The following is a 26,483-nucleotide window of genomic DNA, read 5'->3' as shown; positions in this document are numbered from 1 at the left end:
ATGTCTCAAACCAATTCGGAAAAGGCCGATGCCATCACGCCGGCCCCGGCCCGCAGTAGCGGGAGCATCGATGCTGGAAAGCTCGAAAACGCCGATGATGCATTCGAGGTTTTCAAGCGTGGCGAAGGAACTGTTGACTTCCGGACAGTCGGCTGGATTCATGCCTCTGTCATCTTCTTGAAGGGTAAGACGACAACTTCTCTGGAACGATCGAGGTAACTAACATGCCCAAGTCATTTTCGCGACCGGCGTCCTCACGATCCCGTCGGCTATGTTTGTCCTCGGCGCATTGCCTGGTGCTATCAACGTCTTGGGCTGGCAATTTCTCAACACATACTGCGCCATCATCCAAGGAAACTTTCGCAATGCTCATGCTGGGTGTCATTCCATCGCCGATATGGCTTACGTCGTTGGTGGAGTGTGGTTGAAAGAAGTTGTTGGAGTCTTGTTCCTCGTCACGTACGCGATCGTTGGCGCGTCGGGAATCTTTGGCACATCGGTTGCTTTCAATGCACTTTCCAGCCACGCTGTCTGCACCAACTACTTTATGTTGGTTTCAACAATCGCCGTCTTTATTCTTGCTAGTGCTCGCAAGTTTGAGAAGATCGCGTGGTTGACATGGGCTGGCTTCTTGTCTGTATACATTGCCGTCTTCATTGTTGTGTAGGTCCCTCCCTTTGGTTTATTTGCGTCAGGTATTCTTTCGCTAAACAACCTCACAGAGTTGCTGTCACGCAGAGGAATAGACCCGCCGCTGCTCCGCAGACTGGTGACTTTGATCTCGGATATCACGTCATTGGCAACCCAAACTTTGTCACAGGCATCACATCTGTGGCTACCATCTTCTGCTCCGGCGCTGGCACTTCTGCATTCCTTCCCGTCATCTCGGAGATGAAGAGACCTAGAGACTACAACAAGGCTGTTTACCTCTGCATGGGAGTCGTCACAGCATCTTACTTGACGTTCTCACTTGTCGTCTACCGCTGGTGTGGCCAGTGGGTGGCTTCCCCTTCTCTGGGCAGCGCTGGCGATGTTGTTAAGAAAGTTGCGTACGGCATTGGCTTGATTGGATTAATGGTCAGCGCGTGCTTATACATCCACGTTGCCGCCAAGTACCTTTTCGTCCGACTTCTGCGCGACTCAGTTCACCTGCAAAAGAATTCAGTTGTCCACTGGTCCGTCTGGCTTGCATGCACTTTTAGCATGTCTGTCGTCTCGTTCCTGCTGGCATCTGGTATCCCCATCTTCAACTACCTGCTTGCTCTGGCAGGAAGCTTGACGTTCGCGCCTTTGGCCCTTGGTCTCCCGGGCTACCTCTGGGTCTTTGACCACCAGCACTACCGACAGGGAACCTGGTGGCAGATCATGGTATATTGGCTTAACTGGCTTATGATTCTTTTGGCAGTCTTTCTCACCATTGGCGGGACCTACGGTGTTATCCAAAATATCATCGACGCCTATGCCAACGGACTGATTGGAGGCGCGTTTTCCTGCGCGGACAACAGCGGCTCATCATGATCTTCAAATCGAGCAAGGTTATGTGATTAGAAGGATTGTTTGTGATGCGGATAACAATGTTTCGAGGCAGCTTATTTAGATATGATTGAAGCTTAACATAACATTTGGAGTGGGCTGGAAATGCTATTGATCAATGGATACTTATCTGTGTTAATGACAACTATCTACATAGCACGTACTCACAGTGAGCTGGCGACCATTGGTGGGGAAAACATATACCTTCACCTTTGTGCTGGATACGCGAGCCGAAGGGATCTGAGTTATATGACCGCGTGATATGTGGGGTGCATGCGCTAGACTAATCGCAAGCACACTACAGGCCACATTGACAGTTAATTTGTCGCCCTGCTGAATATTTGTCACTGCATCGCATCGACACCTTCACAAAAGGATCATCGAGTCCATCGCCCAAGAAAACGCCTTACAAATACGAAATCTTGGAACGAGACGAAATATGTCTTCCGAAACTCTGGCCTGGAAAAGACGGAGGCGAAATCGCTGGAAGGTTGCATAGGTTTTGATTACCCAATGAGGTTAGCCATGTCAGAACCACGAAGTCCTTCTAACCCGAGATGATGGCTTTGACGTGCCGAACGCTCCATCATACGAAGATCTTTCATAAGTTTGGGGTGAGACCTCGACGAATCAGAACAAACTACAATTATGGAGAGAGGATGAGGTATTCGGCATTGTTGTTCGACTCAATCTGGTTGAGGCCCTCCATCGATTGCAACGCAACGCTGTCTCCAACATTTCCAGGTATCTCTGGCTTGCCACCCTCTGTATTAAGAAAGAGATTTGAATGAGATAAGTTCACAGATCCCAAAGATGGCTATGCATACTCGGGTCGATGGAGTCCTGGTATGGCTTGGAGAATCGACTGAAAGCTTAAGCCGGGCAATCCCTTTCATTCATCGCTTTCTCAACATTAATAACTTCGACCCCTTAAACCCGGGATCCTGGGCCAACAGCTGAGTGGGCAGCACTCATCGAATTCATGCAGAGGTCGTGATTCAGTCGTCGCTGGATCGTACAGGAGATATCTCTTGCTAGAAAAGCAACCATCTACTGTGGCGGTGATACTGTTTCATGTCACGATTTTGCTGTCACCGTTGCACTACTTATCTCAAGAAAGTCCGATCTTCAAAGGATTCTCGAGACCCAAGAAAACCTGAAAAGATAATCTTGATTGTTTAGTCGACGTTGACACACTGGGTGCCAAGATTGTTGTTGACCTAACGACCAAGTTCCGATCTGAAGACGGAACTGTTCTGGAAAACTGCTATAAGTAAAGGAATTTGTTTCTATTTTGACGGCCTTCAAACCCATCAAATCATATGAAACCATCTATGCAGTTTTATGGCTGGCAAATAATGCCCAACCCGACGCCAATGAATCTGCTACAATGCTGGATGACCGGTTACTTGAGACACCTCAACTCTCACCTCGGCTCGATCCGGACTCTTCGGAAGATGAACTATAAGATTGCGCCCTGAACCATGAGTCACTTCAGGCGCCATCGACAATCACCTTCCGTGCAACTTTCCCTCGCAAGCCATGCAACTCGGTTCTAGACGACGTCTTACTTGGAGACATGAAGAGAAAGAATACTTCCCTTAGACCCCCTGCGCCCGGACACGTCAAGTCATATAGCGGCCCCTCCGCTTCGGACCGTAGTCTTATGTATGTCGAGAAGCACTTCATGGAAAGTCCTGGCTTCATTATTGTCCATTACAGCAAGCCGGTTACAATGTTTACAAACAGTGTCTCGAATTTATTCTCGGACGATCTAAGATGATCGATATTTTACTCTTTTCCTGGGTATCCGAGCCCCTGCCACGGAGGAGAGGCTGCCGTCTGGATGTCTCAATACACTGTTGACAAAATATTTCTAGGCCGAGGAAATGCCGATTCTCTCATTTCGGCCCCTGGACATGGACGTCGTATTTATAACGCCAGCGGCATGATTAAGCCCAATCCCAGCCGCGGTTTCATTAAAGACCGAATAAAAACAGTGGACGGCTTTGTTTTAGATCACATTGGCAAGATGGGAGACTTTGCCGCTCAAGTTATTATACCATTGTAGAGGGAATGACGGGAAGAGCTGTACACCATCCTATTTTCCACTTGCCTGCAAGTAGATGCTTGACCAGGCAGACATCGGCATGGGAGTCGATACGAAAGATATCCTGGCGCAAGAAAGCTGCCTATCTATTGCGGCCAGGTTCATTCGTCGTATGCAGTCAGTCAAATGGGGACGCAATCTGTTCCCGACTCAAGGTAGACGAACCTATCTAAAACCTTCTGGCTTGGTACCTGCCGAAGCCAAATAGGGAGACAGGGTATGTCTCTTGTATAGCTGCAATGTGCCTGTGGTACTGCGAAAGACAGAAAGAAGCCGGAAAGACGCGTTACCATTCCACAATCCTACCGATGAAGGGCCTTCATTATCTGGTTTCTTAGACACGAGAAGCCCGAACAGACACTGGAAAACAAGGCAAAAGATTTAGCAGAGAATAGTTTTAAGCCAAAACCAGCGAGGCCATTCGTGGCGCCCGGTGATAGAATTAGCTTGAAGCACGTATCCTAGGGCGTGAGAAAGGCTCTGACAAAAGAGCCGGAGAAATTGCCAGCGTCAATGGGCCTTATACGGATAACCCCCGGCTGGACCTCGACGGTCCAGAGTGATGGGTTTCCGAAGGTGGATGTCCAATTGCTTCTCCAATTGCGACCAGGCGTTATCCGATAATTGCCTATGCATTCCGCCGGCGTCTGTCTACGCGATTTGTGGGCTGATGTTCTTCCATCTTGGCCCAAGAATAGCAATTTCTCGGCGTACGCATGTGGGCTCTTCCACCATTGAGGAATTGGAATTGCCCCCGGAATATGGGTTTGCCTTGGCCGCTCACTCTGGCCAAGCACAATCCCCGCCACCTCATATTGATATTTGAGAGCCAAGTTCCATAGCCAATAAATGCCAACGCTCGGCCGTACGCGTCAACTCTGCGACTTTGCCCTTTCATGTCTCGCGTCAGCCAGAATCTCCAGTCGCCCAGCTTCTCTTGGATTTGCCCAGCACCTCCATCCCCGGACTCCGCCTTTCCTCTCCTCACCATCAAACATGTCCAACTACATTTTGCCGAGAAGCGACCAGATTCGCGGACACTCTGGGTTCATCGAACACCATGGTGTCTTCGGAGATGAAGGACGAGGCAGACATATAAAAACTTGAGCCTGTCGATGTCACATTGAGAATTTCTTATTGTTATCCTACAGGCTCGTCCTTTCCGGTTTTGCTTTGCAATAGACTTAAGACCCTTACAATAGCCTCGGGATATTGGCTGTGTTCCAATCGCGACCACAACCCTCCCCCGCCAACTGCAACCATGGGCACCTCTCTTATTCAAAAGATCGTCAAAAATGAGGCGATGAAGCAGGACCCCCCGAAATCTACGGATGGAGGGTCTACGCTCTCGCATGTTCTGCCTGCTTTGGTGGTCTCATCTTCGGCATCGACACCGGTGTCATTGGCGGTGTTCTTCGTATGAAAGAGTTTCAGGAGTATGCTTTACCCCCGAAATGTTTGAGCTGCTCAGTTCGCTGGCTAACTTAGCACACCCCCTTGAACAGACTTTACGATCTCGTCGATATGTCCTCTACGGACCGTGCAAACCTCAGTGCAAACATTGTCTCTACTCTCCAGGCCGGATGCTTTGTTGGCGCTCTCCTTGCTGCTCAAGCGGCCGATAAATTTGGCCGTCGCCCCGTCCTTATCTGGGCTGCAGGTGGTATCTCCGTCATTGGTGTCATTCTTCAGGCTGCTGCTTCTGGTCACCTCGCAGCCATGTACGTTGGCAGGTAAGAGTCTTCCATCTCTACAACCCGCTGACAACCAAATTGACAACGTACTGTACTAACACTGTTGCCCCCAGATTCATATCCGGATTCGGTACTGGTTTTGCGTCTATGGTCAACCCCCTTTACGTCGCCGAAAACGCCCTCGAGCTATTCGCGGTGGTCTGACCGGAATTTACCAACTATTCATTGTCTTTGGAATATTCCTCAGCTACTGGATCAATTTCGCTTGCCTTCAGCACGTTACAGGTACTGCTAGGTATATGATCCCTCTTGTCATCCAGGGTGTGCCTCCCATACTACTCATGATCTCTATGTTTCTCTGTAACGAATCGCCACGCCACCTCGCTAAGCAGGACAAGTGGGAAGAGGCCCTATTAGTCCTGTCCAATATCCGCGCTCTACCTCCTGACCATCCTTATGTCGCTGCAGAATTCGCCAACATCAGGACAGCTATCGAGGAGGAAAACGCCATTCTTAATGGTGCAACCTGGATGAGCTTGCAAAGAGAAATGTGGCTGGTCCCATCTAATCGCAAGCGGGCTATCATCTCTATCTTGCTCATGTTTTTTCAACAGATGACGGGTAAGTGGCGCAGCATCTGTGGTGTTACTGCTCCCAGACTGACATTGTCAGGTACCAACGCCATCAATTATTATGCGCCTCAAATATTTGCGAGCCTTGGCGTCGAAGGCACCCAGAACGAGCTATTTGCGACTGGCATCTACGGTCTTGTGAAGTTGATTGCCGTCGCCGTCTTCCTGCTTTTTGTTGCCGACTCTCTTGGTCGCCGCAGGTCCCTCTTGTGGACCGGTATCGGCCAAGGTTCGACGATGCTGTACATTGGTATCTTCATCGCAGTGGCCAGGCCTCAGGAACAGGAAGATTCTCAGGTGTCAGCTGCCGGTTACATTGCGCTCATCTGCGTTTTCCTGTTCGCCTGCATGTTTCAGTTTGGCTGGGGGCCTTGCTGCTGGATTTATGTCTCCGAGATTGCCACTGCTCGTCTCCGTGCAACCAATGTCTCCTTCGCAGCTGCGACCCAGTGGCTTTTCAACTTTGTCGTCTCTCGTGCCGTTCCTCCAATGCTTGAGACTTTGGGAACTGGCGGGTACGGTACATATATCTTCTTCTGTGTCTGGTGTTTTTCTATGACAGTATTTGTGTGGTTTTTCGTCCCTGAGACAAAGGGTCTTTCTTTGGAGGGCATGAATGACCTTTTTGGCTTTAAGGATGATGTACAGAGGAAACGTGTCGATATTGAGAGCTCCTCGATGAACAACGAGAAGACGCAGGGCAACGTCACCCAACTTGAGGACACTACCACTGCCTCTCCCAAGGCTTAGGCATCTCGACCTTGATCGCCGCACAGAGAATGGTGGTTTCCCGCGACATACAGAGGCTCAGACGCATGCCTGCGTTTGACTGGAAATTCGGAATAATTCATTTTCATAATGAGGTGTAAGTTTTTAAATGTAGCGTAATGGGCTAGTTAATGCAGCAAGAGTTGATCACATGCATGGCATAGACCTGAACAAAGTCCCTAGCATTCCAGTCACTACGGGCGTATGTCTACCACAGACATCGCTACTTAATGTTAAGGAGGATCGAAAGGTCAGGCAACTGCAGCTATTAATCCACTAAATTCTACAATCATCGCCTTGAAGATCCGCCACTTGGTCCAATAAAGTACATACTGTAAGCAAACAATAGCCTTGAAAATACCGTTTCATGGTATTGGGGTTTTTTTTTTTCTTTTGTTGAAGAAGTTGCATGCGACAGCATTGATTTGGTATCATACTCCTTAAATATGGGGATAGCTTATGCGGTCTTGCTCTAGATGCTGGTAAGGACCTACATTTAGTCCTTCTCGATGGGAATGATTGTACATGAGATGTCAAGTACACAATTGGAGATAGCATAGTCAGGCTAGCTTGTTGTGCAATGCTTGTGTTACTGTCCAGGTAGTTTTTCCTGGTAGACAGGTCTATAACTGGAAGGCTGGCTACCAGTGGAAAGTTGAAAAGGTTAGCTAATGAAGTAGGATTGACAGGAAATAGGCCGTATACATCAAAGATGACCAAGAGGCCGATTTTTGTATTCATGCCCCACTCCGCAACCGTTTGACATTACAGGAGCAAGTTCCTTCACTTGCCCAAGATCAGCAAATTTCAGAAGCAAGGTTACGAGCTTCCTTCTCGAGGTTTATGGTTGGATTATATCAGAGGGTAGCGCAAAGAAGATAGAAAATAAGCCTTCTAGCACTCTAACATTGTTCCTTTGAGTGAACAAACATAGTTCATAGAGATATTGGCTACATCTGTTCATGTTTGTGTGAGTAGCAACCTATAATAGCCTAGCTATACTGTAACGCCATTGCAACAGCCACAAAACTTCACATTAGTAAAGCCATTCCCTGCGAATTCTTTCCAGCCCCAAGCTCTTGAAGACCAAAATGCTGAACCTGTATTCTGCTAACCACATCCACCACTGTAATTGCCGCCTGCGTTGTACCGTTGCCAGGGCTGAGTGCATAGACGAACTTTCCAGCAGCTCTCAGGTCAGTTAATCCAGGATCAGCATTCGCACTGAGATCCAGAACACTCTTGATACTTGCATCAGTTAATGACATTTCCACTAATCTGTTTGTTCCGACATCGGTGACGAATGCGGTGTTTGTTGCTGGGGAAATTGCAACCCAGCAAGTTGCTTTCTGGCCACCAACAGCCTCCATTGCTTTAAGAGACGCGATGTTTGTTCGTTTGTCAAGTAATATAACTGCGCCACCGAACGATGCATCCGTGGCGAATAAGTTGTTGGTGTTTGGGATAACGGACGAACCAAAAAGCACCGCAGTCCCACTCGGTGAAGAACGCACTCCACGCTGACTAACAGATGTGCCGCCGTTCCCAGATTCGACCTGATAGACAGCAAGAAATCCAGTTTTGTTCTTTGCTGGGTCTCCTTTAACGGTTGTAAGTAGAGTGCTCTCATCATCAGAGAAAAATGCCTGGGAAATGGTATTGGTGGGTCCCACTGGTGGAGTAGTTTGGTTCAGATCGACAGAACGGAGCGTATCCATTGCACCGATCCCGTTTCCGGAGAAGTTGGCACAGGAAATGCCTGACTTGGCGCCTGAGGATCCCACGCAGACAAGCTTATTCTTTTGCGATGCAGCGATTGTGTTGGGAAATTGCCCAGGGACTGCAGCAGGTTGACCAACCAAAGTAAGTTTGGTAGGGTCGGATTGATCAATCGAAAACATGGAAATGGTGTTGGACCCTGCGTTGACGGCGAACAGGCTCTGCAAAGAGAGATTTTGTTAGTTGAAAAGGTCTAAGAAGAGGTTGATTCAGTTGGGTTTCTTACATGGCCCGCAATGGTTATGGCCGATTGAGAAGCGAGGGCGTCCGGTGCCGCCGGTCCGTTTGTATTGCTGTCAATGAAATTCGAGCCGGCACCGCCGGTCAAGGTTGAAGAGCCATCATACAAAATTCCGTTACTAGATATTGGCAAGGCAATGACAGCATTGGCATTGTCGTTGGTGATTGTATATATTGCTTTCCCGACTGCGGTTCTTCCCTTGCACCTGGCTGGTCCAGCCCCAACAGTGGCGGAGAATGTCTCCAACAACAGCAGCGTCAGAACAGAACGCATTGTAGGATTTATTGTACCAAGTAAAGGAACGATAGTTGTGACACACTCGGATTGGAGGGTGGAGACAATGTGTCTCGTCGGCGAAGCTGAAGATGTTGAAATCACACGTGTAAAATGAAGTAGAGAGGGATGACAATCAATTGATAAGAAGCAAGAATCTACAGAGAAATAAGTAGTTATCTCATCATTTCAGCGCAGTACTTAGAGGAATAAATACAGTTTTTGCTCACAGGGGACCCAACCACCATCATACAAAGTCAGACCGCTCTACACACTCAGAAGGGTTAAGTCAGATTGATGACCGTACATGTAATCAGAGTTTCCTCTTTAGGAAAATCAGATTACAGTACATCTATTGAAGGCTGAATATGACTGTTTAAAATTTAGTTGGTAAGGTTTCTGAGATATCCTTGTGGTTCATGGGTGCTACTTCGCATGGCGCATCATGAAGATTTATTCACCAAGTTATTGGTGAATCGTATGCAAGAATCCATAAGCGAGGACTCTATTTGATTCCACATCAGCGAAGCTAAGGGCACTCATCATGATGTTTCAAGCCACATATGATGCCTAAGAAGCCTTATGCTTCCCAGACGTGTGGTCAGAGCTAGTCCAAAAAAGGAAATCTTGATAACCTCATCGTGGCAGATGAAACATGGAGTGCTGCGTGATCATCGGCCGAACATCCGGCGCCACACGCCAACTTGAAACTGTCATGAACTGGGGTTTAACCCCTGTTCAACTTGCATTGCTGTAAACCTGCCTGTTTCCCTACAGTAACCACAATAGCACATTGACAACAACATGTTCAGTAAGATCCTGTTTTCGTACGAAGGCTCCGCGAACAGAAAGTCAGTTCAATTCAATCGATCAGTGTTTCCAGATATCAGGCTAAGATGAGCCATAAAATATTTCGCATTTTCAATCCGGGAGGTTTGTAATGAATAAAGCGCACTCTGTACTATAAGCCTTGCTGTTTACGGAACTAAGCCTACTGCGTTGCATTATAGGACCGAAAGAAGACCCTGATGATAAACGTCGGGCACAGCTGAGAAATGCTCAACGGTAGGATTCCTCCATTTTACATTTCTGTTGAAAAGCGGATTGCTAAACAATCATCGCTGGTTGTCCAACAGATCTTACCGTGAGCGCAAGGACAAATACACCAAAGCCCTTGAGCGAGACATCGCTCAGAGCAGGGCGAAAGAAGCCGAGCTTATGGCTCGGTGTGGGCAACTATATGCCACTGTCCAGGCACTCGCAGAGTTGCTAACGGAAAACGGAATCAAGATGCCTCCTAATCTGGGGATGAGCATTAAAGAAGGCACTTTCGACAAGCAAAGGAGCTTGACTGATGCGATTAACGAAGACATATCGTTTCAATCATCGATTAAATCATCGACCTTGGGCACCTCCGGGATCTCTTGTGATATTTCCACAAGTTTTGCCAAAACAACCCCAAAGAGTAGTTTACAAACCCCAACTGAAAAGGTCGGCAACGTGGAAAATTCATACATCCAGCCACACCGTTATTCCAACGAGTATCATCGTCTTTTAGAGAGATCGTGGCCTGAGATTGACCAGGCTTTCGCGGGATCCGGTAGCTCCGGTAGTAGGATGTGCGAGCTTGACCCAATATTGGTCGGGATGGAGTTTGTGCTGACGTAAGTTAACCCTAGTATGACATGAGATGGGGAGTGTGCGACAGTCGTGATGCCAAAGCGCTGGCTAAATAGGCATGGCGACTGATGTTATTATCGCAGAATCGAGAATCCATGTCTGGAACATCTCGGCGTCGATTTAAGCAATCCTGGCGAGCCCACAGGCCATGCCTTAACAACCTCGGCACAACTTCTATTCACGCATTTCCACCCTTCAAAAGAACACTCACCGGTTCTTCCTCCTTATCACAATGCACCAGCCGGGTTGCTTGATCGTTTGCTGAATCTTTCATCCGACCTGTGCTCCGAAGGAGAGCTTACACCTACACAAGCATGGGAACACATACGAAATCGACCCCAATTTGGCGGAATCGAAGTGCAGAGACTTTGGAGGCTCGCAGAAAAGTTGAAAGCTGTTGTAAAATGCCACGGGTACGAAGGTATTTCCCATTATGAACTTTCGGAATGTTTGCTGAGACAGTTGAAACAGGTTTGGAGCAGTGATCGACATGAAAACCTTTGAGAGGTTAGTGTTTGAGGCTCTAATGTTTGCGCAGGACTTCTAGCACCTGCAATTATTTCTTCAATCGGAGCTTAATCTAACAAAGTGACAAGAGCAAATGAGATGGGCAGGCGTGACAGAAGCATTGCAAAAGGTGAAGAGTCACAAAACAAGCTAAACAGTTACCGTTGTTGCAGGCTTTATGTTAAGAGGGAGGTGATATGGTGAGAAAACCGGACTGAAATTGTCCCCTGTCTTCTTTTGGCGGAGAATCCAAGTGATGTGAATTGGTAGGAATGAACTTTGCTGTAGTGAAACTGGTATGATGAGAAGATTGACTTGAAGAACGCAAAACCGCCATGATCAAGCTCTAAACACTGCCAGGCCAAAAACCAAAATAGACGCGTCAAAAAAGTTTCAAATGAAGATGCGTGAAAGTTACGAAGTCACTGTGTAACCTGAAAGATGTCACTAAAGCCAAGACGGGACAATGCAATTATTGACAAGTAAACTGGCTTTAAAATTTGTATTAGTTTCCTCTTCTCCATGCAAATCACTATAGGCTTAATGTAAGCTTTCGCCATATCTGTTTTAAATTTTCGATCAATCCACAGTCCTCTTTAGGTTTTTCTTATATCCCAAATCTTTCGTATATCATCACGGAGCCGGGTTAGAGGCTCCGTAAACTGTGACTCATACGCATCGATAATGGGTTTATCCCAAATCAGGTCAGCCTTCGTAGCGGGTATAAAACGAGTCTTCTTCAGGAGTTTCCATGTGGAAAAAGTGATGATGCCGAAAAAGATCATGGTGTAATACGAAAGAACGTTAGGGTATCCCAAAGGGCCGGAAGGAACGTGGTGTATCCAAAGCAGGTGACCATGAAAGTCATCAGACAATTGAGATGTAGGCGCAGTATGGCTGGAAGTACCCGTAGTACGGCAAAGTCTTGCGGTCTAACCCTTGGACTTTACACGCTCTGTAGAAGAAGACGTAGACAATCGATATGATGACGTAGTTCAGTAGCTGAGCAGCTTGAGTCAAGCTTTGCAACCATGTGGCCACCTGCGCAGTATTGTTGGATACTTGCAGAAAGGATAACAAGGGGAAAAGCATGGTGAGGCCGAATGCGTAGATGGGAATCCCATTTTTTTTTGGCATTTTTTGAAGATGCCGGGGGCTTGGCCGTCGAGTGCAAGGCCGTACAAGCAACGCATGGCGCAATAAGTGTAGGCGTTTCCGGCCGAGAATATACTGGTACAGAGTAGGGCGTTGATGATGTGGGCTAATACGCTTATGCCCATATTCTGCATGGCGATAACGTACGGCGAGCCTTCTGCAGTTCCGGTGCCGGCGTTCTCGAGCTTCTGATCGTTGTACGGAATAATGATGCCAATTGCAATGGCGCTTCCAATGAAGAAAACACGAAAGCGCCAGTAGACAGTTTTAAATCCTTGCCTCACATAGAGGCGCGGGCGCATAGCTTCGCCAGCAACCATGGAAATGTACTCGGGACCAACAACGGTGAAACCGGCAGAGAAGATAGAGGCTAGCAGGCCTTGAAATCGCCCCAAATCGCCGGTGTTGATGTATGTTGCGAAAGCACCAGGGTTCTGCCAAGTGAGAAAGCCGTAGGCATCGCGCTGTGGGTTTCCGCCGACCATAGTGATGAAGGTGAAGCAGAAAGCTATGGCGATCAGCAACAGCTTTCCACTAGCCAACCAGAACTCGGCTTCGCCAAAGTACTTGACGGCGACGTCGTTGAGCACACCATACAGAACGATACATCCTACGCACACAGCAGCGGCAGTTATGTCGTCGCGCCAGAAAGTAAGTACTAGATTCAGCGCGGAGATCTCGAGCGGAATTAGGAAGGCTTCGTATAGGAAAAAGTTCCACCCAGCCATGAAGCCGAATGACTCGTCTACCCACTTGCCAGCCATGCGAATAAACGAACCAGTGACGGGCATATAGGTACACATCTCGGCCATTCCGTTGTTGACGAGTCCAACCATGACTGAATGGAGAGTGTAACCGATCAAAAGACTAGCCGGGCCGCCGCGCTCGAGACCAGTGCCGATGCTGATGAACAGGGCCGTACCAATGGAACCACCGATAGCAATCAGCTGGATGTGGCGGTTTGTCAAGTGACGCTTGAGTTGGTCGGCATTGTCACGATCTACAAGAATGCTTGCGCTGTCAACATTGGTGTTGGAGATGGAGCCGGCGATGCCCTTCTCATTGTTGCCACTGTCGCTGCGCGTAATGGCGTTTTTGAGACCACTGGCTGCCACTTTATCCTTGTGTGATGCCGCCATACTGGGAGTTGGGAAGCGAACTCCTTTGAGGAGACGGCACAGGCGAGAAAGTGAAGAAAGCCATAAGGGTGCACAAAAGATGATGTGGAGACGAAGGATGTAAGTGGGAACTGAGCTTCGCACCGATATGCATTCTCACAAGTGATGGGTAAAGGGAAGAGCGTTATGGAACAGGCGCCAGGTTGTGGGCAATTGCGGAAACGTGAGAAGATAAGGAGATTTTATCAACCAAGATACCAGCTGAGATAAGCCAAATGAAGACAGTTGTGACACCAGAGATAACAGGGAGGCACGGAGGGACAACGGCAACGCGGTCGGAACGGAGAGGGACCTTGAACGGCACAACGGGGTCCAAAGGCCCCAGTCCAGCACAATACGGCATTGAGCTTGAATGATGGAACTCTCTATTGGTCCAATCCTTGTTAGACTGTCCAATGAGAGTAACCCGTCAGTGGAGAGCACGGTCTATGTTCCGGCCTCCCGTCTTAGTGCGACTACTAGGAGCTCGGGTTCTTCCCACAGGATGTTCGGCACACTTGGGGCATTCTCGGTCTCCAGATATACCTGACTGCGCCAACCACATCCCTTCATCGGTCGCCATGTATTCTCAACCTTCCTTTCCTAGACCAACTGCTTCCTGTGTTCCTGTGTCCGATTGCCTTATGTCAGCTTGAAGTTCGTGTTTCTTGATTCATGGAAGATTTATGTTGCCCCAAAGACATTTCGGCCGATTATACTCGAGTATTAGAGAGAATCGTGGTGTATTCATTCTGTAGTCAGTATTTCCTGTTGCGTTAGCATATTCCATATACTGCCGGCCGTTATAAGAGGAGCCGTAAGTGATCAGATCTTCTCTCGGATTAGTAAACCTGGAAAGTCGTCCATGTAGAATGCACCTAATACATCTAACTCTGGTTGGTGCTACTCCGAACAATGTCGGCTGGTAATCTTTTAGGCAGCTTTCGGCACTTGCTATATGTACTCACATCTGAACCAAAAAATGTAATTTCGTTGCTCAAGAACTGTGTATGCAACTGAACGAGTACACATCAGACCTTTGTGGACTCCAGTATCTGAAATGCAATAGAGCCAATAAGCCATTGTTATATCGACTCAGTTTCTGCTTCCGACATATCGATGGCATCATTGAAGCCCTTTGCAGTCAATTTTCTTATTAACATCGATTGACCTAGCCTAATTCGGTCACCGAAACTCACTACCATTCAAGATCGCGTATCCGACTGTAATACAGTAAGATAGCGCGGTACGAGTTGAGCTATCTTGAATTACTTACCTAGTTGATATAATACCGCCGGCTTTCTCCGTCATGTTGTCGTAAACGTATACGATCCGGAGGTACGGCATTATATCTTTTCAGCTCATCGCTTCATAAAAGTTTACTTCTGTGTTTCTCTAGGCTGGTTTCGGTGCACCGTCAATACTAAAATCGCCCGTAATCGAATTGCTAGCAATCGGGGAATTGTATGTTCAAGGTCCTAGCTAAAATATGGCTATTGGTTGAAAGGCGAAATACCCTGGGAGTCATTTACTTGCAAAAAGTCCAATGTGGCCGGATCACGAAAGATGCTAGGCATTCCGTAATCAAAGAAGTCGTAAAAAGCCCTATCAATATCTGAATACGATAGGCCAGTCCCCGACCAAGTATCGTTGTGTTGGGCTTGTAGAGCGCGGGCATCTAAATCGCTATGTCCTTCCAGACAATCTCTAGCTTGAGTTGACGTAGAGGCAGAGAAAATTGGGGGCTGTAAGCAGTCTAGCCATCGACCACGGCCATGGGAATCGGACGAAGAAGTGTGGTCTCCACCGGACGTTTGGTCTTTTAGTTCTGGTTGTGGGTTTTCGCAACTACAGGCGGCGTCATCAGATGAGTGCTTATACAATATACCTGGGCTTGTGTACCGGCGCAACCTCCTGACGAGCTTTGCAACGCTTTTTGCGCTACTCCATACTTGACTGAGGATGTTCAGGTTGTTGGAACAAGCCTCAAGGTCTCGGTACGCTGCTTCAGGTAGTCGCTCACCGTCTCGCAAAGCCCGATAGATCACCGTAGTAGACATTGACATAGCATAAGGAACCAGAGGGAGTGGTGGCAGACCATCAGGCCCCTCTTCCGTAACAATCTCGAGGACGCAGTCCGCGGACGTTAAACGCCGCACGTATTGTACGCTTCCTGGTCCACTGTACCGACAAGAAAGCATTGCAGCAATGTGATACCATAATTGTAGATACGCTGAGCTTTTTAGCATTACCTCTCGTGTGAATTTGAAGGAAAACGTACACCTGTGTGACTTGTCGAAACGATCTAGGGCTATACCCGACGTTAAATCCGTGAACGTTGGGAAATTCAAATCATCATCGACAGTAGCTTTAGAGCTGGCTTTGTAGACCCTAGTTGATGTGGTCATCAAATCTCCCAGCCTTAGAGATACGGCCATGAGCTGTGACCTGTAACTGTCAGGTCTTGGGTTGGTGCGATCAATGCCGATATCGGTATCGTCAATGATGAAAGGAGCAGCGCCCATGACTGGCTTATTGAGTCGATCAAAATTCCGGAGTGCCCACCAAAGAAGGTCGCATTGCTCTTGGTCTGCATTGACCGGGACTTTCACATGCAGCGAAATCGACCAAGCTTCACAAATGGCCTGGCATAGATAGCTTGACGAGCGGTCTACTCCTCCAAGGCCGTCATTATGTAGATGCATCAAAGCCAAAATTTGGATCTTGGTTACTCGATCGGGCTCAAGATCCGCCTTCATTGCTGCGTCAAGACCAGTCAGTAGTTTTGTTGAAAATTCCGCTTGGCTCAGGTTTGGTCCGTCCTCACGTAGTCGTAGAAACGGTGTCGCTTGCTTGGTTTTGCACGCCACCAAGCACACTGCCCGTACTAGATATCTAGAGGCACACCCGTTGCTATAGCTTCGAAACATGATCCCACCATCTAGAACGGGAATCAGCTCGTCCAGAAACGAGTTGTAAATTGGCAAGAGCATATTTGTCGTTGACTTGGGTAGTTGAAGGAACGCTCCCTCATCTTCGAGATAGCGCTTATAATGCTCAGATAGCTCTAGAGGAATGGCTCTCTGTCTGTGTCTACTGTACCAAAGCAACTGACGCTGTGCATTCTCCTCCGCAGATGAGCCGTTTTCATTTGGTTGTGTACGGTTTCTCCGACGGTGGGGGTGTACTTGACATGGCTCGGGCCGGATCGCGTTTGTTGTTGTTACAGACCGCATTGACAAGTCTGCTAGTACGGATTCGGGATTGTAAAGACTGACTCGACTAGGACTCGGGCTAGAATCGCGGGTGGCCATCGGCGAGCCGACATCAGGTGGGCGCCTGTTATCACGCGTGCCTGGATAGGCCGTTTCGACTGCTGCAACATGATAACAACGCTTCTTCCTCGTACGACAACTATCGCAAGGTAAAAACGAATTTATGTTAGCTAATTTTGGCCAAGAATGGCATATCGTGTATGGAAACATATCTTGTGAGGATCGTTTTTTACCTGGCGTCCCGGTCGATTGCCATACGATCTCCATAATTTTCGAACATTAGCAGACACAGCCGTCAAAGCTTTGGTACAAGCTATCCCTGGCAGCCACTTGAGAAATGATATCGAGCAGCGGATCAGTGGTATTATGTTTCGCTGCAGTGCAATCGCCTCTTCCGTTATCAGTAAGTTGGTCGGCAATGTACCGAACTGGGTGAGAGATGAGAGGGGGGACAAGGCGCTTTGCTCTGCGGGGGTTTTGCCTCGGCAAATATCCGCTTCAGAAAAGGCATCGCTCCGTTCAGTCAGTGTGAAATATCAATCGCACAGTACAAATAGGAAAACTAGCCTTAATTACTCATGACAACATAACAAACGGGAACATGAAAAAGACTGATCATACGAGGAAAGCGGATGTTCCCCTTAACTAGGCTTATTGGAACTAGGCATGACATTATTCTGTCAGAGATTCTGTTTCTATGACATATTACCATGATGTTTGTAATTTTGCCTTGATTGCCACCTATCACAACATAGATGAACCGCAGCAGGAGTTGATAGGCCTAACAGGAGGATTCCGCTCACCTCTTTTTGTTTCCCCTTTTCTCTTGTCTCGTCACTCATAATTGCTTCCCATGGTGTTCTACGGGTGTCATCGGCTGTATTCATAATGATGGGGATGTATCACTAGGTTTCCAACGCTGGCCAACGTCCCAAGTTCTCTAAAACATCTTCTCTCGGAAGCTCAAGAATTATAATTTTTTTCCAAGGGATACATAACCACGAGTAACTGTGATTTCATGATAACAAGTGGAAGAACAAGTAGGTGACTTGAAAACAAATCATATCACGTGTTACTCGTCCATAGCAAGTCTTTGAAACTGGCACTGGGCAAGTAAAAGTTCGTCTCTAAACAAGTGAATTTGAAGAAAAATAGCTAACAGCTTCAGTGAAGACAGTCGTATGTATAGTCACTTTCAACGTCTAAGCCCATGTCATCTTGGTTCGAGACGGTTTTGATTCGGGATCAGGCTCAAGCTGAGATCATTGTTCAAGCGGCTACATCAAGGAACATCAATGCCGAATATGATACCAGAGAAGACCTCGAGAGCCTCTTGACACACATTTGGGGGGAGGAAGACTGGCTTTCCTGTCGATGGCGGTGGCGGCGGAAATAGCCCATCATTACGGAAGTTCTGGTCCAGTTGGTAATTGCTATCAAACTCTGGCTTCGACACGAACCGCAGCTTCCTCTGTCAGATCTATGGTATGAGAGTGTGCACCCTGAGCGGTGTGGGGACTTTGTTCGCGCCATTCATTACCGCAGGCCCGGAAATCCCGCTTTGCTGAACATCGATAACGCGAAGCGTGCAGTCCAATTCCTGGGAGATCGTTTTAGATGCATCAATAACTGATATACTTCTTTTGGGGGGAATATCCTCTTCATATTCGGTCATTCCATGATGAGTGACTACATGTTTGATCTTGAGAAGCCGACCTTGCGGCTTCGGCCTAACATGGTACCGGCAGCCTAGCTCTTGATGGATACGACTGGGTAGGTGAAGATGCGTGCATTATATTCTCGTGATTGCTTCTTCCTTTTATACTCGCTTGCAGTAGTTCCTTCAAGGCAAAACCTGATGTCGGACAAAAGGCGGCTAGGCTTCTTCACCTTTAGCAGTTTCTCACAGCCACAACGTGCCAAGTGACATGAGCCCTCGAACCGTACACCCACTCCTTTCCTGCCAGTTCCGTTCTTTGCGTCAATCCAGCTTACTATATGTTTTCTTGCTTGATGTGGGCACAAGGCCCCACGGCTCCGCGTCTGAATCACCACCTCTCACGGCCTCTCAGTCTCGAACACCATCATTACCACCACCATCACCGCCATCATAGCCAACACACACCGAGAAGCTTCTGGTATCTGCCGTCAGCCCCCATCTGCAAGCAACGCTCCGACGGATAAGGAACGAATACGGAACAACCCGTTCTTGGACCAGCTGACCGACCTTTACCCCGGCGCGCAGGGCGTCGACAAGCGTTTGCTCGGCGGTGGTAACGTAGCTGACGGACACGTCCAAATCGCTAGATACCATGGGCAAGTACTTGCAGGTGTTGAGAATTCCCGTACGTCTTTGGGTATCGATTATGTGGAGTTGATGTGGCCCTTGGGCCAGGGTGTGTGTCTGGGTATTGTCGACCTCCGACAACCCAGAGTCGTCAGGGGGACTTTTAGACGCCTTTCGCAATGCTCAGGATCTCAGTCGTCTTTTTGTGCGGAATAAGCTCGGCTTCTCCCCAGCAAATTTCTAGGGTTGTCGGTTGCGTAGCATTTGTCCAGTAAGGTATCGGGCATGCTATCAAGCTCGTCAATGATGGAGAAGGCCTGAAGGGTGTCACATCTCGGGTTATCGAGGGCCTCCTGGGGGTTGAGAGAGTTTAGCAATGGCCTGGTTCTTGAAGTCGATTCGAAGCCATTGTCGGAGCCTTCGGTCTGCTAGACCATAGTGTCCAAGATAGAATAAAAATAACTATAACTTCCACGTTTTTCCCCTTTCCCTTCTTCGTAGCGACAGGGGCACAACCACGGACAGCACACATGAAAACCACGACCAGGCTTGGTTGCATCTAACCTGAGGTGACTTGTGCACAGATTACAATCCTATGTAACTACCATCTAACTTATCATGGTGTTGGTGGTAGGGAGTCATATGTTGAGTTGTGTCCAAGATACCTTCCTGTAATTACTTGTTCAAAGGTGGGTTCCAATGTGAATAGGACCCTGTTGACTGACGACAAAAATCAACAGTCCTATATAGTTCTATCTAAAGCTACGAACTGGTACATACGACCATACCCACTGGAAAACTCGGGATCCCGTCCGCTCTCCCATAGATAAGCCAGTGAGGGCCGGATTAGTAGTTGGGTCGGTGACGACCAGCGAATACCTGGTGTTGTATGTCTTAGAACTTTTTTGTGTACCGATGTCGCCCTTTTCGAGGCGTCTCTCTGAAACCTTGCCGCGTGAATGCAACCTAAGCAGTATTGTTGGCTGGAGGGCCGAGGTGAGCCACCAATTCTCGATGTCCAAGGCATGTACGCCACCTCGGGCAGGTATTCAAGTGTCACGAGAAGTTCAAGATATGGTGGTCGACTAGCTCTGCCACGTCACTTGCCTCATTGCAACTCAGCGCACAACCGGTCATCGCCGTCTCTCTTTCAACAACTTCACTACAGCCTACACTTACACAATACCAATCTACAGGCCTTCCGAGGCAATGCCCGCCACGGCGTACCCAGCTTGCAAGATAATGAAGTGGCCCCAGATCGGGTTCTTGTCGATTCCATGTACACAAGCCCTAAGGGAGTCTTATTCCGTAATTCTTTCTCTTTTGACATTTTTGTGACAAGCGTATATGATGGTCTTGGAGAAGATGTTGCCTTGAGTCTTGTGCGTCAACTTGCCAATCGGCGACAGCGGAGAAGTGGTTTGTGGATTTTGACATCATCTCTACGTAGAGGCCTGATGGTGGCCGGCAGTGGCAGAAGGAGAACCTGCAATACCGTTGCTAAGATCCAAAGCTCAGCCTTCAAGCCTCAAACCATGTAATTGCAGATTTTGTAAGAGCAGTGCGATATCACTGTTTAACTTAGTACTTAAAAGCCTAAAATGCGCGCGATTGCAACCTTGATTCCTCTGCTATTTAGTACGACAATTTTAGTTGGGTTTCTTACTCCCCTTCTTACTAGTACCACTCTTCTTGTTTTGCGTGTTGCTTCCCTCGTTGCTGAGCTTGAGGAGGGCCTTGTTGGCGTTCTTCTTATTGACCTTGTCGCCGCCTCCAACATTAAGGTCTCCCTGCTTAAATCCACCAAAAACTCCGCCTTCGACATTGCCCTTGACATCGAATGTCACTTTTCCACCATTGCCAGAGACAGAGTCGCTACCCTTGATACTATGACCTGCTGAGCCACCCCTCTTTAGTACATCACCAATGTTATCATCAATGCCGCGCCTCTTGGCGGCATGGCCTTGCTGGGCTTCCGCGTCGACCTGTAAATCGGTTAGTTCATTGCACGCAGCAACTGTGCTATTGACAGCCTATAGTTGGCATGTTACTTGGAGCTTTTTGAAACATATAAGAAAATTAAGAGTCATGCATTATAGACAAAATAGCTTGAGAACATATCTCACCTTAGCAATGCCAACTGCTTCACTAACAACATCTACTGGCCAGGGTACGGGTACAGCAACAGAGATTACGGCATAAAACACTATACCAAGGATGACCGCTTGATGGAGGTGTGGAACATGCATCGTTGCGTGGTGGAGCTTGTGTTGAGTGAAAGCGGTAGATAAGAGGTAGATAGGAAGATGAATGCACGTTAATTTTGCCCTTAACAAAAAAAATAGCAGAAGGTGAAAAAAAAAACCCCCCGACCAGATATTTATACTGAGGTGGCTTTCCTAAGCCCGAAACCCAATTCCCCTCAACTAAAGAACTTAATGATTACTATATGGGACAGGTACTAAAGTTAATTCCTGGGCGATCACAGAACAGGCCTCATCCTTGGAGCCTGGTGTCGGAACATAGGTTATCCTGCCGGCGGGATGACCCATCGCCCAAGATGTTGTTTAACGGCCTCCGGCCATGAACTCTAGTAACGGGTCCATGTGATCTCTCTTAACTTACCCCCTCGGTGGTTCCTTCAACGACACCCTGCAACGGCAGCTCATCGAAGTTTACTGGGCCTTCTTCCGTGGTTACCACTCGCAAGACGATCATGGTTGCACTGTGGGCATCCCTGATCTGTCTGGTTGTTTGCATGCCCTCGTCAATTTTCTTGAGCAGTTGCGCGGTCTCCAGCCGCGGCAGACTGTGCAGAGAGATACATTAATACTTGTGGTCCTTGACTCTCCTACGTCTGACGCCAGCGACGTGCTACTTCCCATGACTCTTGTCGCTCTAGCCACCGACGTCGCGGCCAACATCGACCAGCTGCATGACGTGGCAAGATCACGTGGCCTCCGGGATCCGCGCGCCGCGCCGCGCCGCGCCAGCCTGACGCATTGCCGCCGTCAATCTGGTCCCTAAACTTCTTATTTATTTAGTAAAACATCTATAACGCTAAAGCCTATATAAACGATAAAAAACCAAGTAAACACCTACTAACTACAACGTTAATTAAGCTATTTAATAAATAAAAGATCTTATATATCGTTAAGTAAATAAAAAATAAGCCTAATTGCTTAGTTAAGTTTATTTAGACTTTTTCTTGTTGTCTTTAAATATAAAACAGTTCTTTAAAGTAATTAGCCTTAATAACATATATAACACTAATTGCTTTAAGCTTTTACTGTTTTAAGCTACTAAACAAACTTACTTTAGCTTTGTCTATAATATAGTACATAGTCTTGTTAATAATAAAAGACTGAAAGGGTTTTAATTTCTTTTAGTAAGTATTTATTAAATGATTAAGTAATACTTAATTTATTAGCCTATTACTCTTGTTACTACGTATATTAAGTATATAAAAGCTTTTATTAGAATAGAGATTTAATTAGATTAGATAAGAGTTCTTAGAAAGAATCTTATTCTTAATAAAAGTTATCTTTTTTATTAGTTGTTAACCTATAAAACGTTATACCGCTTATACGTTCTTGCTTATACGTTCTAGATCCTAGTAAAGTTATTATTACTTAAAGATTATTAGGTTATAATAGTTAAGCAAGAAATAAAAAAAGGTAAAAGGTTTAAAATAATTCTATTTAGCTTTAACTCTACCTACCTATATTAATAGCTACAGCAATAGTTATACTACTAGCTGCCTTCTTCTAGCTAGCTATGTAACAGAACGCTGACAGTGACGCTCTGTGGCAAGGACCTTTAGACTCCGCGACCATGACCAATTGACCCGAAGGACCCAAAAGATCCGTCAGTGCTTGCACGCGTACAAGCCCTGCTGTTAACACTGCTTATATGCCCTTGTGATATATAACTATCTGGCTAAGGGAGTTATGCTGTTATAAGCTAGCTATAGCTTTAAAATATTAGAAGGAAAAGTTAAGCCTTAGAGGCCTAAGGTAAATATCTATAATACGTATCTATTTATATAGAAATATTATCTTATTCTAGTAGTAAAAGCTTAATAGAGCCTAGATATACGTGTATATTAATAGAGAACTATAAACTATACTTAGTAGAGGCTAGGAGTAATTAATGTTAAAGAGTAAAGTAGAAAATTTAGAAACATTAAGTTAATATTTTGTGTTATGGCGTAGTAGATAAGAGGTGCTATAGCTAGTACTAGGGTAAAGCCTAGTAGCTGTAGCTGTGGTAGATTACTGTAGTAGACAAGGAGGCTAGGGATTAGGTTATGTGACCTGCTAGCTAGTAAGCCTATAAAGGCCTAGTAGCTTAGCCTAGTATAGCTATAGATTTTTTCTCTTTTTTACCTTAAAGTCTTAATAAATACTGTTGTAGAGTCACTAATTAGGGTAGAAAAGACATAAGGAAAACGGCTTAGATTTCTATATGCAGGATTACTTTGTCTAAAACGAATAAATATATATTCTGTGTAGTAGATCTGCACGAAGAGACTGGACTAATAGTTAATCTAGGCCTAGCGTAAATCTTATAAGGCTACGTAATACGCGTAAAGGCATTACAACACACCCCTTTAGGTAAATTAATAGATTCTAACTATTATATATCTAATAATAGCTATATATAAAAGAATTACTTTAAAAAAATAAATAAAAATATAAAAATTTACTTTTAAAGTAATAAATATAAAAGAAATAGTTATATAATGCTATATTTAGTTATTAATAATAAAGAAACTACTTTTTCTTTTCTTATTACTTTTAAATAATTTAATTAGATTAATAGCTTTTAATTAGTTAATTAATTATTAAGTTAAGTATTTGCTTTTTTTAATAATATTATTTTCTTTTAGCTTAATAAAAAAGCCTTTTTTTTAATCTATAATAATAATAACTATATATTTAAAATATTATTATTCTTATTATATATATATATATTTACTTATATTATAAGCTCTTTATATAACATACATATATAGTAAGTAGCTTATTATAGTAAGTAGCTTATCTTTACTTACTCTCTAGCTATTTATATAAGTTAATTAAGTAGTATTATATAAAATTAATTAAAACTACTTATTATCCTTTTCTTTAGAGGTCTCTTATACTACCTAATATATTTATATATTATATCTAGTCTTTCTGTAATTACTATATTACTAACTATGTAATTTACTCCTCTCTATATAAGCCTCTTCTTAACGCATATTTTTGCCTTTAGTATTAATAACCCCCTTTTCTACCTAGATTACCTTTACTTTAGCTATATTAAAGGACCTTTTAAGATATAATTAGGTTTTTTTAGCCCTTTAATACTTACTTAGTATCTTATTTACTATATAAAGCCTATAGCACTTAGCTTTAATAAGAGCTAATTTATATACTAACTTACTAATACCTTTAGCCTATAAATTAACTACTTAATATAAATAAGTTAATAAGCTATATTAATAACTAATAATCTTTTTCTTAAGTAATATAAAGCTTTATATAGCGTTATATACTATAATTAATGTCTTTAGGTCCTAAGAGCCTTAGCTACTTAAATATAAGTTAAATAGTATTAACGTTTTTAGCTTAAAATCTAGGTAAGAAATAACTACTTTTAGGTTAAAAGGGATAAGGCTAGCCTATTTAAAGCTAGCTTATATGTTTTCTTTACCTATTAAAATAAAAAAAGTTACTTTAAAAGTAAAAAAAAAGTTATTTTTAGTAATATATATAATTTATATTTATATTATTTTTTTAATTTTTTTATTATATAACGCCTTTAATAAACTAAAATAGTTAATATTAAGAGGCTAAAGCTTATATAATAAATAAAAAAGTATATAAAAAATAATAATACTATATTCCTTATAGTAATCGTTAAACTTAGTAAACTTATAGCTATTATAGCTATTAAAAATTAAAAGCTACTTAATACCCTTTATATAAGACTTTATATACTTTTTAAAATACTATAACTAATCTAAGCTAATCTTATTTATAGTTTATTTATTTTCACTAAAATAAACATATTATTAAGGTAAGAATTAGCTATTAATATACTATAAGAAAAGGTAATATTTGCTTTTGATAATAATATACAGAGGTAGTACCTAATTATTTGCATATACGCCTTGAATAACAGAAACTTATTTGTAATTACTAAGCTACTTTATACAAGGCCTTTTATAGTAATTAAAGGTTATAATAACCTTTATATATAACAGTATTTTTATTAAAAAGCCTATTTTATTAAAATTATAAATATTATTATTATAAATTCTATACTTTATAATTATATTTTATATAAAAATAAACTAGGCCTATATAATTATAAGATCCTTAGCTAATACCCTTTAATAGTTAATTTTATATTAAAAATACGTCTTTAGTTATAGTTAACGTTATATAAAGTTCTTTGCCTATTAAGGTCTAATATATATTATATTACATTTATTAAAGAGATAATTAGTTATATCTTATACGTTATTAAGTTATAGTAAAAATCCTTAATTAATTAGGTTAATAACTTATTCAAGAATCACTATTTCTTTTAGCTTAGTCATCTTTATTAATTTCATATAACTCTTATAGTATAGTAATTATTTAACGCGTTAATATTAAAGTATTATTCTTAGGACGTTATAGATAAAAGCTATTTTTTATATAAATAGTTTATGTAACAGACGCTGACAGTGACGTTGGTCGCAAGGACCCTTTGACTCTATGGCCTAACCAATTGACCCAATTGACCCAAAAGATCCGTCAGTGCTTGCACGCGTACAAGCCCTGCTGTTAACACTGCTTATATGCCCTTGTGACGTATAACCATCAGGCTAGGGGAGTTGTGCTGTTATAGTTTAAGGTCTTTTTTAATAGCTTTAATTACAAAAATAATATAACTTTTATTTAAAAAAGAACTTATTATTATATATAAAGGAATATTAATATAAAGTTAAAGTTTAAAAAGGAAGAAGAAAGTAGGCTACTTACTATAATAGGCTACTTGTTATATATATACGTTATATAAAATAAGTTATATCTATAACTTAGATATAACTTAAGGAGAAAACTAAGAATTAAGAAGTAAAATTCTTATAATTCTTATATATAAATCTCTTTATAACTCTATAACTAAAAGTCCTATAAGTATATAGTTATTTTTTCTAGATTCTTCTTGAAAAATAACTTATAAAAGTATATATTACTATATATAACTATACTAATATAAACTACTATAAACTAATATAGTCTACTATATATAAACGTATATACTTCTAAGCATTATATATATTAGTGCTTATACTTATTTATAGGTATATACGGGTATATATATATATATATAAGAAATATATAAGTATCTCTT

The 26,483-nt window shown here is 44.2% G+C and overlaps 5 protein-coding genes and 1 non-coding gene across 6 annotated transcripts; 4 read left to right on the top strand and 2 right to left on the bottom strand.

The window, feature by feature from the left end:
• ColSpa_07713 (N amino acid transport system protein) lies at positions 1–1,518 on the top strand (the record flags this gene model as incomplete). The annotated part of the gene is made up of 3 exons (XM_049273925.1): positions 1–184; positions 234–663; positions 723–1,518. The coding sequence occupies 3 exons, from the start codon at positions 1–3 to the stop codon at positions 1,516–1,518; spliced, it is 1,410 nt and encodes a 469-aa protein (XP_049129882.1).
• Positions 1,519–5,167: 3,649 nt separating this feature from the next.
• Positions 5,168–5,541, top strand: ColSpa_07712 (high-affinity glucose transporter SNF3; the record flags this gene model as incomplete). The annotated part of the gene is made up of 2 exons (XM_049273924.1): positions 5,168–5,376; positions 5,451–5,541. 2 exons carry the CDS (start codon positions 5,168–5,170, stop codon positions 5,539–5,541), a joined length of 300 nt encoding a protein of 99 aa, XP_049129881.1.
• Positions 5,542–5,687: 146 nt separating this feature from the next.
• On the top strand, positions 5,688–6,719 carry ColSpa_07711 (putative quinate permease; the record flags this gene model as incomplete). Its single annotated transcript, XM_049273923.1, has 2 exons — positions 5,688–5,958; positions 6,010–6,719. The coding sequence occupies 2 exons, from the start codon at positions 5,688–5,690 to the stop codon at positions 6,717–6,719; spliced, it is 981 nt and encodes a 326-aa protein (XP_049129880.1).
• Positions 6,720–12,487: 5,768 nt separating this feature from the next.
• Positions 12,488–13,511, bottom strand: ColSpa_07710 (general amino acid permease AGP2; the record flags this gene model as incomplete). The annotated part of the gene is given in 2 exon segments (XM_049273922.1): positions 12,488–12,500; positions 12,520–13,511. The coding sequence occupies 2 exon segments, from the start codon at positions 13,509–13,511 to the stop codon at positions 12,488–12,490; spliced, it is 1,005 nt and encodes a 334-aa protein (XP_049129879.1).
• A 6,356-nt stretch (positions 13,512–19,867) lies between these two features.
• ColSpa_rRNA_025 lies at positions 19,868–19,983 on the top strand. Its single transcript, XR_007414256.1, has one exon. It is a non-coding gene; the product is annotated as a 5S ribosomal RNA (ribosomal RNA).
• Positions 19,984–20,740: 757 nt separating this feature from the next.
• ColSpa_07709 (uncharacterized protein) lies at positions 20,741–21,340 on the bottom strand (the record flags this gene model as incomplete). Its single annotated transcript, XM_049273921.1, has 2 exons — positions 20,741–21,076; positions 21,218–21,340. The coding sequence occupies 2 exons, from the start codon at positions 21,338–21,340 to the stop codon at positions 20,741–20,743; spliced, it is 459 nt and encodes a 152-aa protein (XP_049129878.1).
• Between the last annotated feature and the right edge of the window lie 5,143 nt (positions 21,341–26,483).

The sequence above is a fragment of the Colletotrichum spaethianum genome, assembly GCF_022836535.1.
Source record: "Colletotrichum spaethianum MAFF 239500 DNA, contig20, whole genome shotgun sequence".
NCBI lineage: Eukaryota > Fungi > Ascomycota > Sordariomycetes > Glomerellales > Glomerellaceae > Colletotrichum > Colletotrichum spaethianum.
This window is presented reverse-complemented; position numbering and strand designations above follow the sequence as displayed.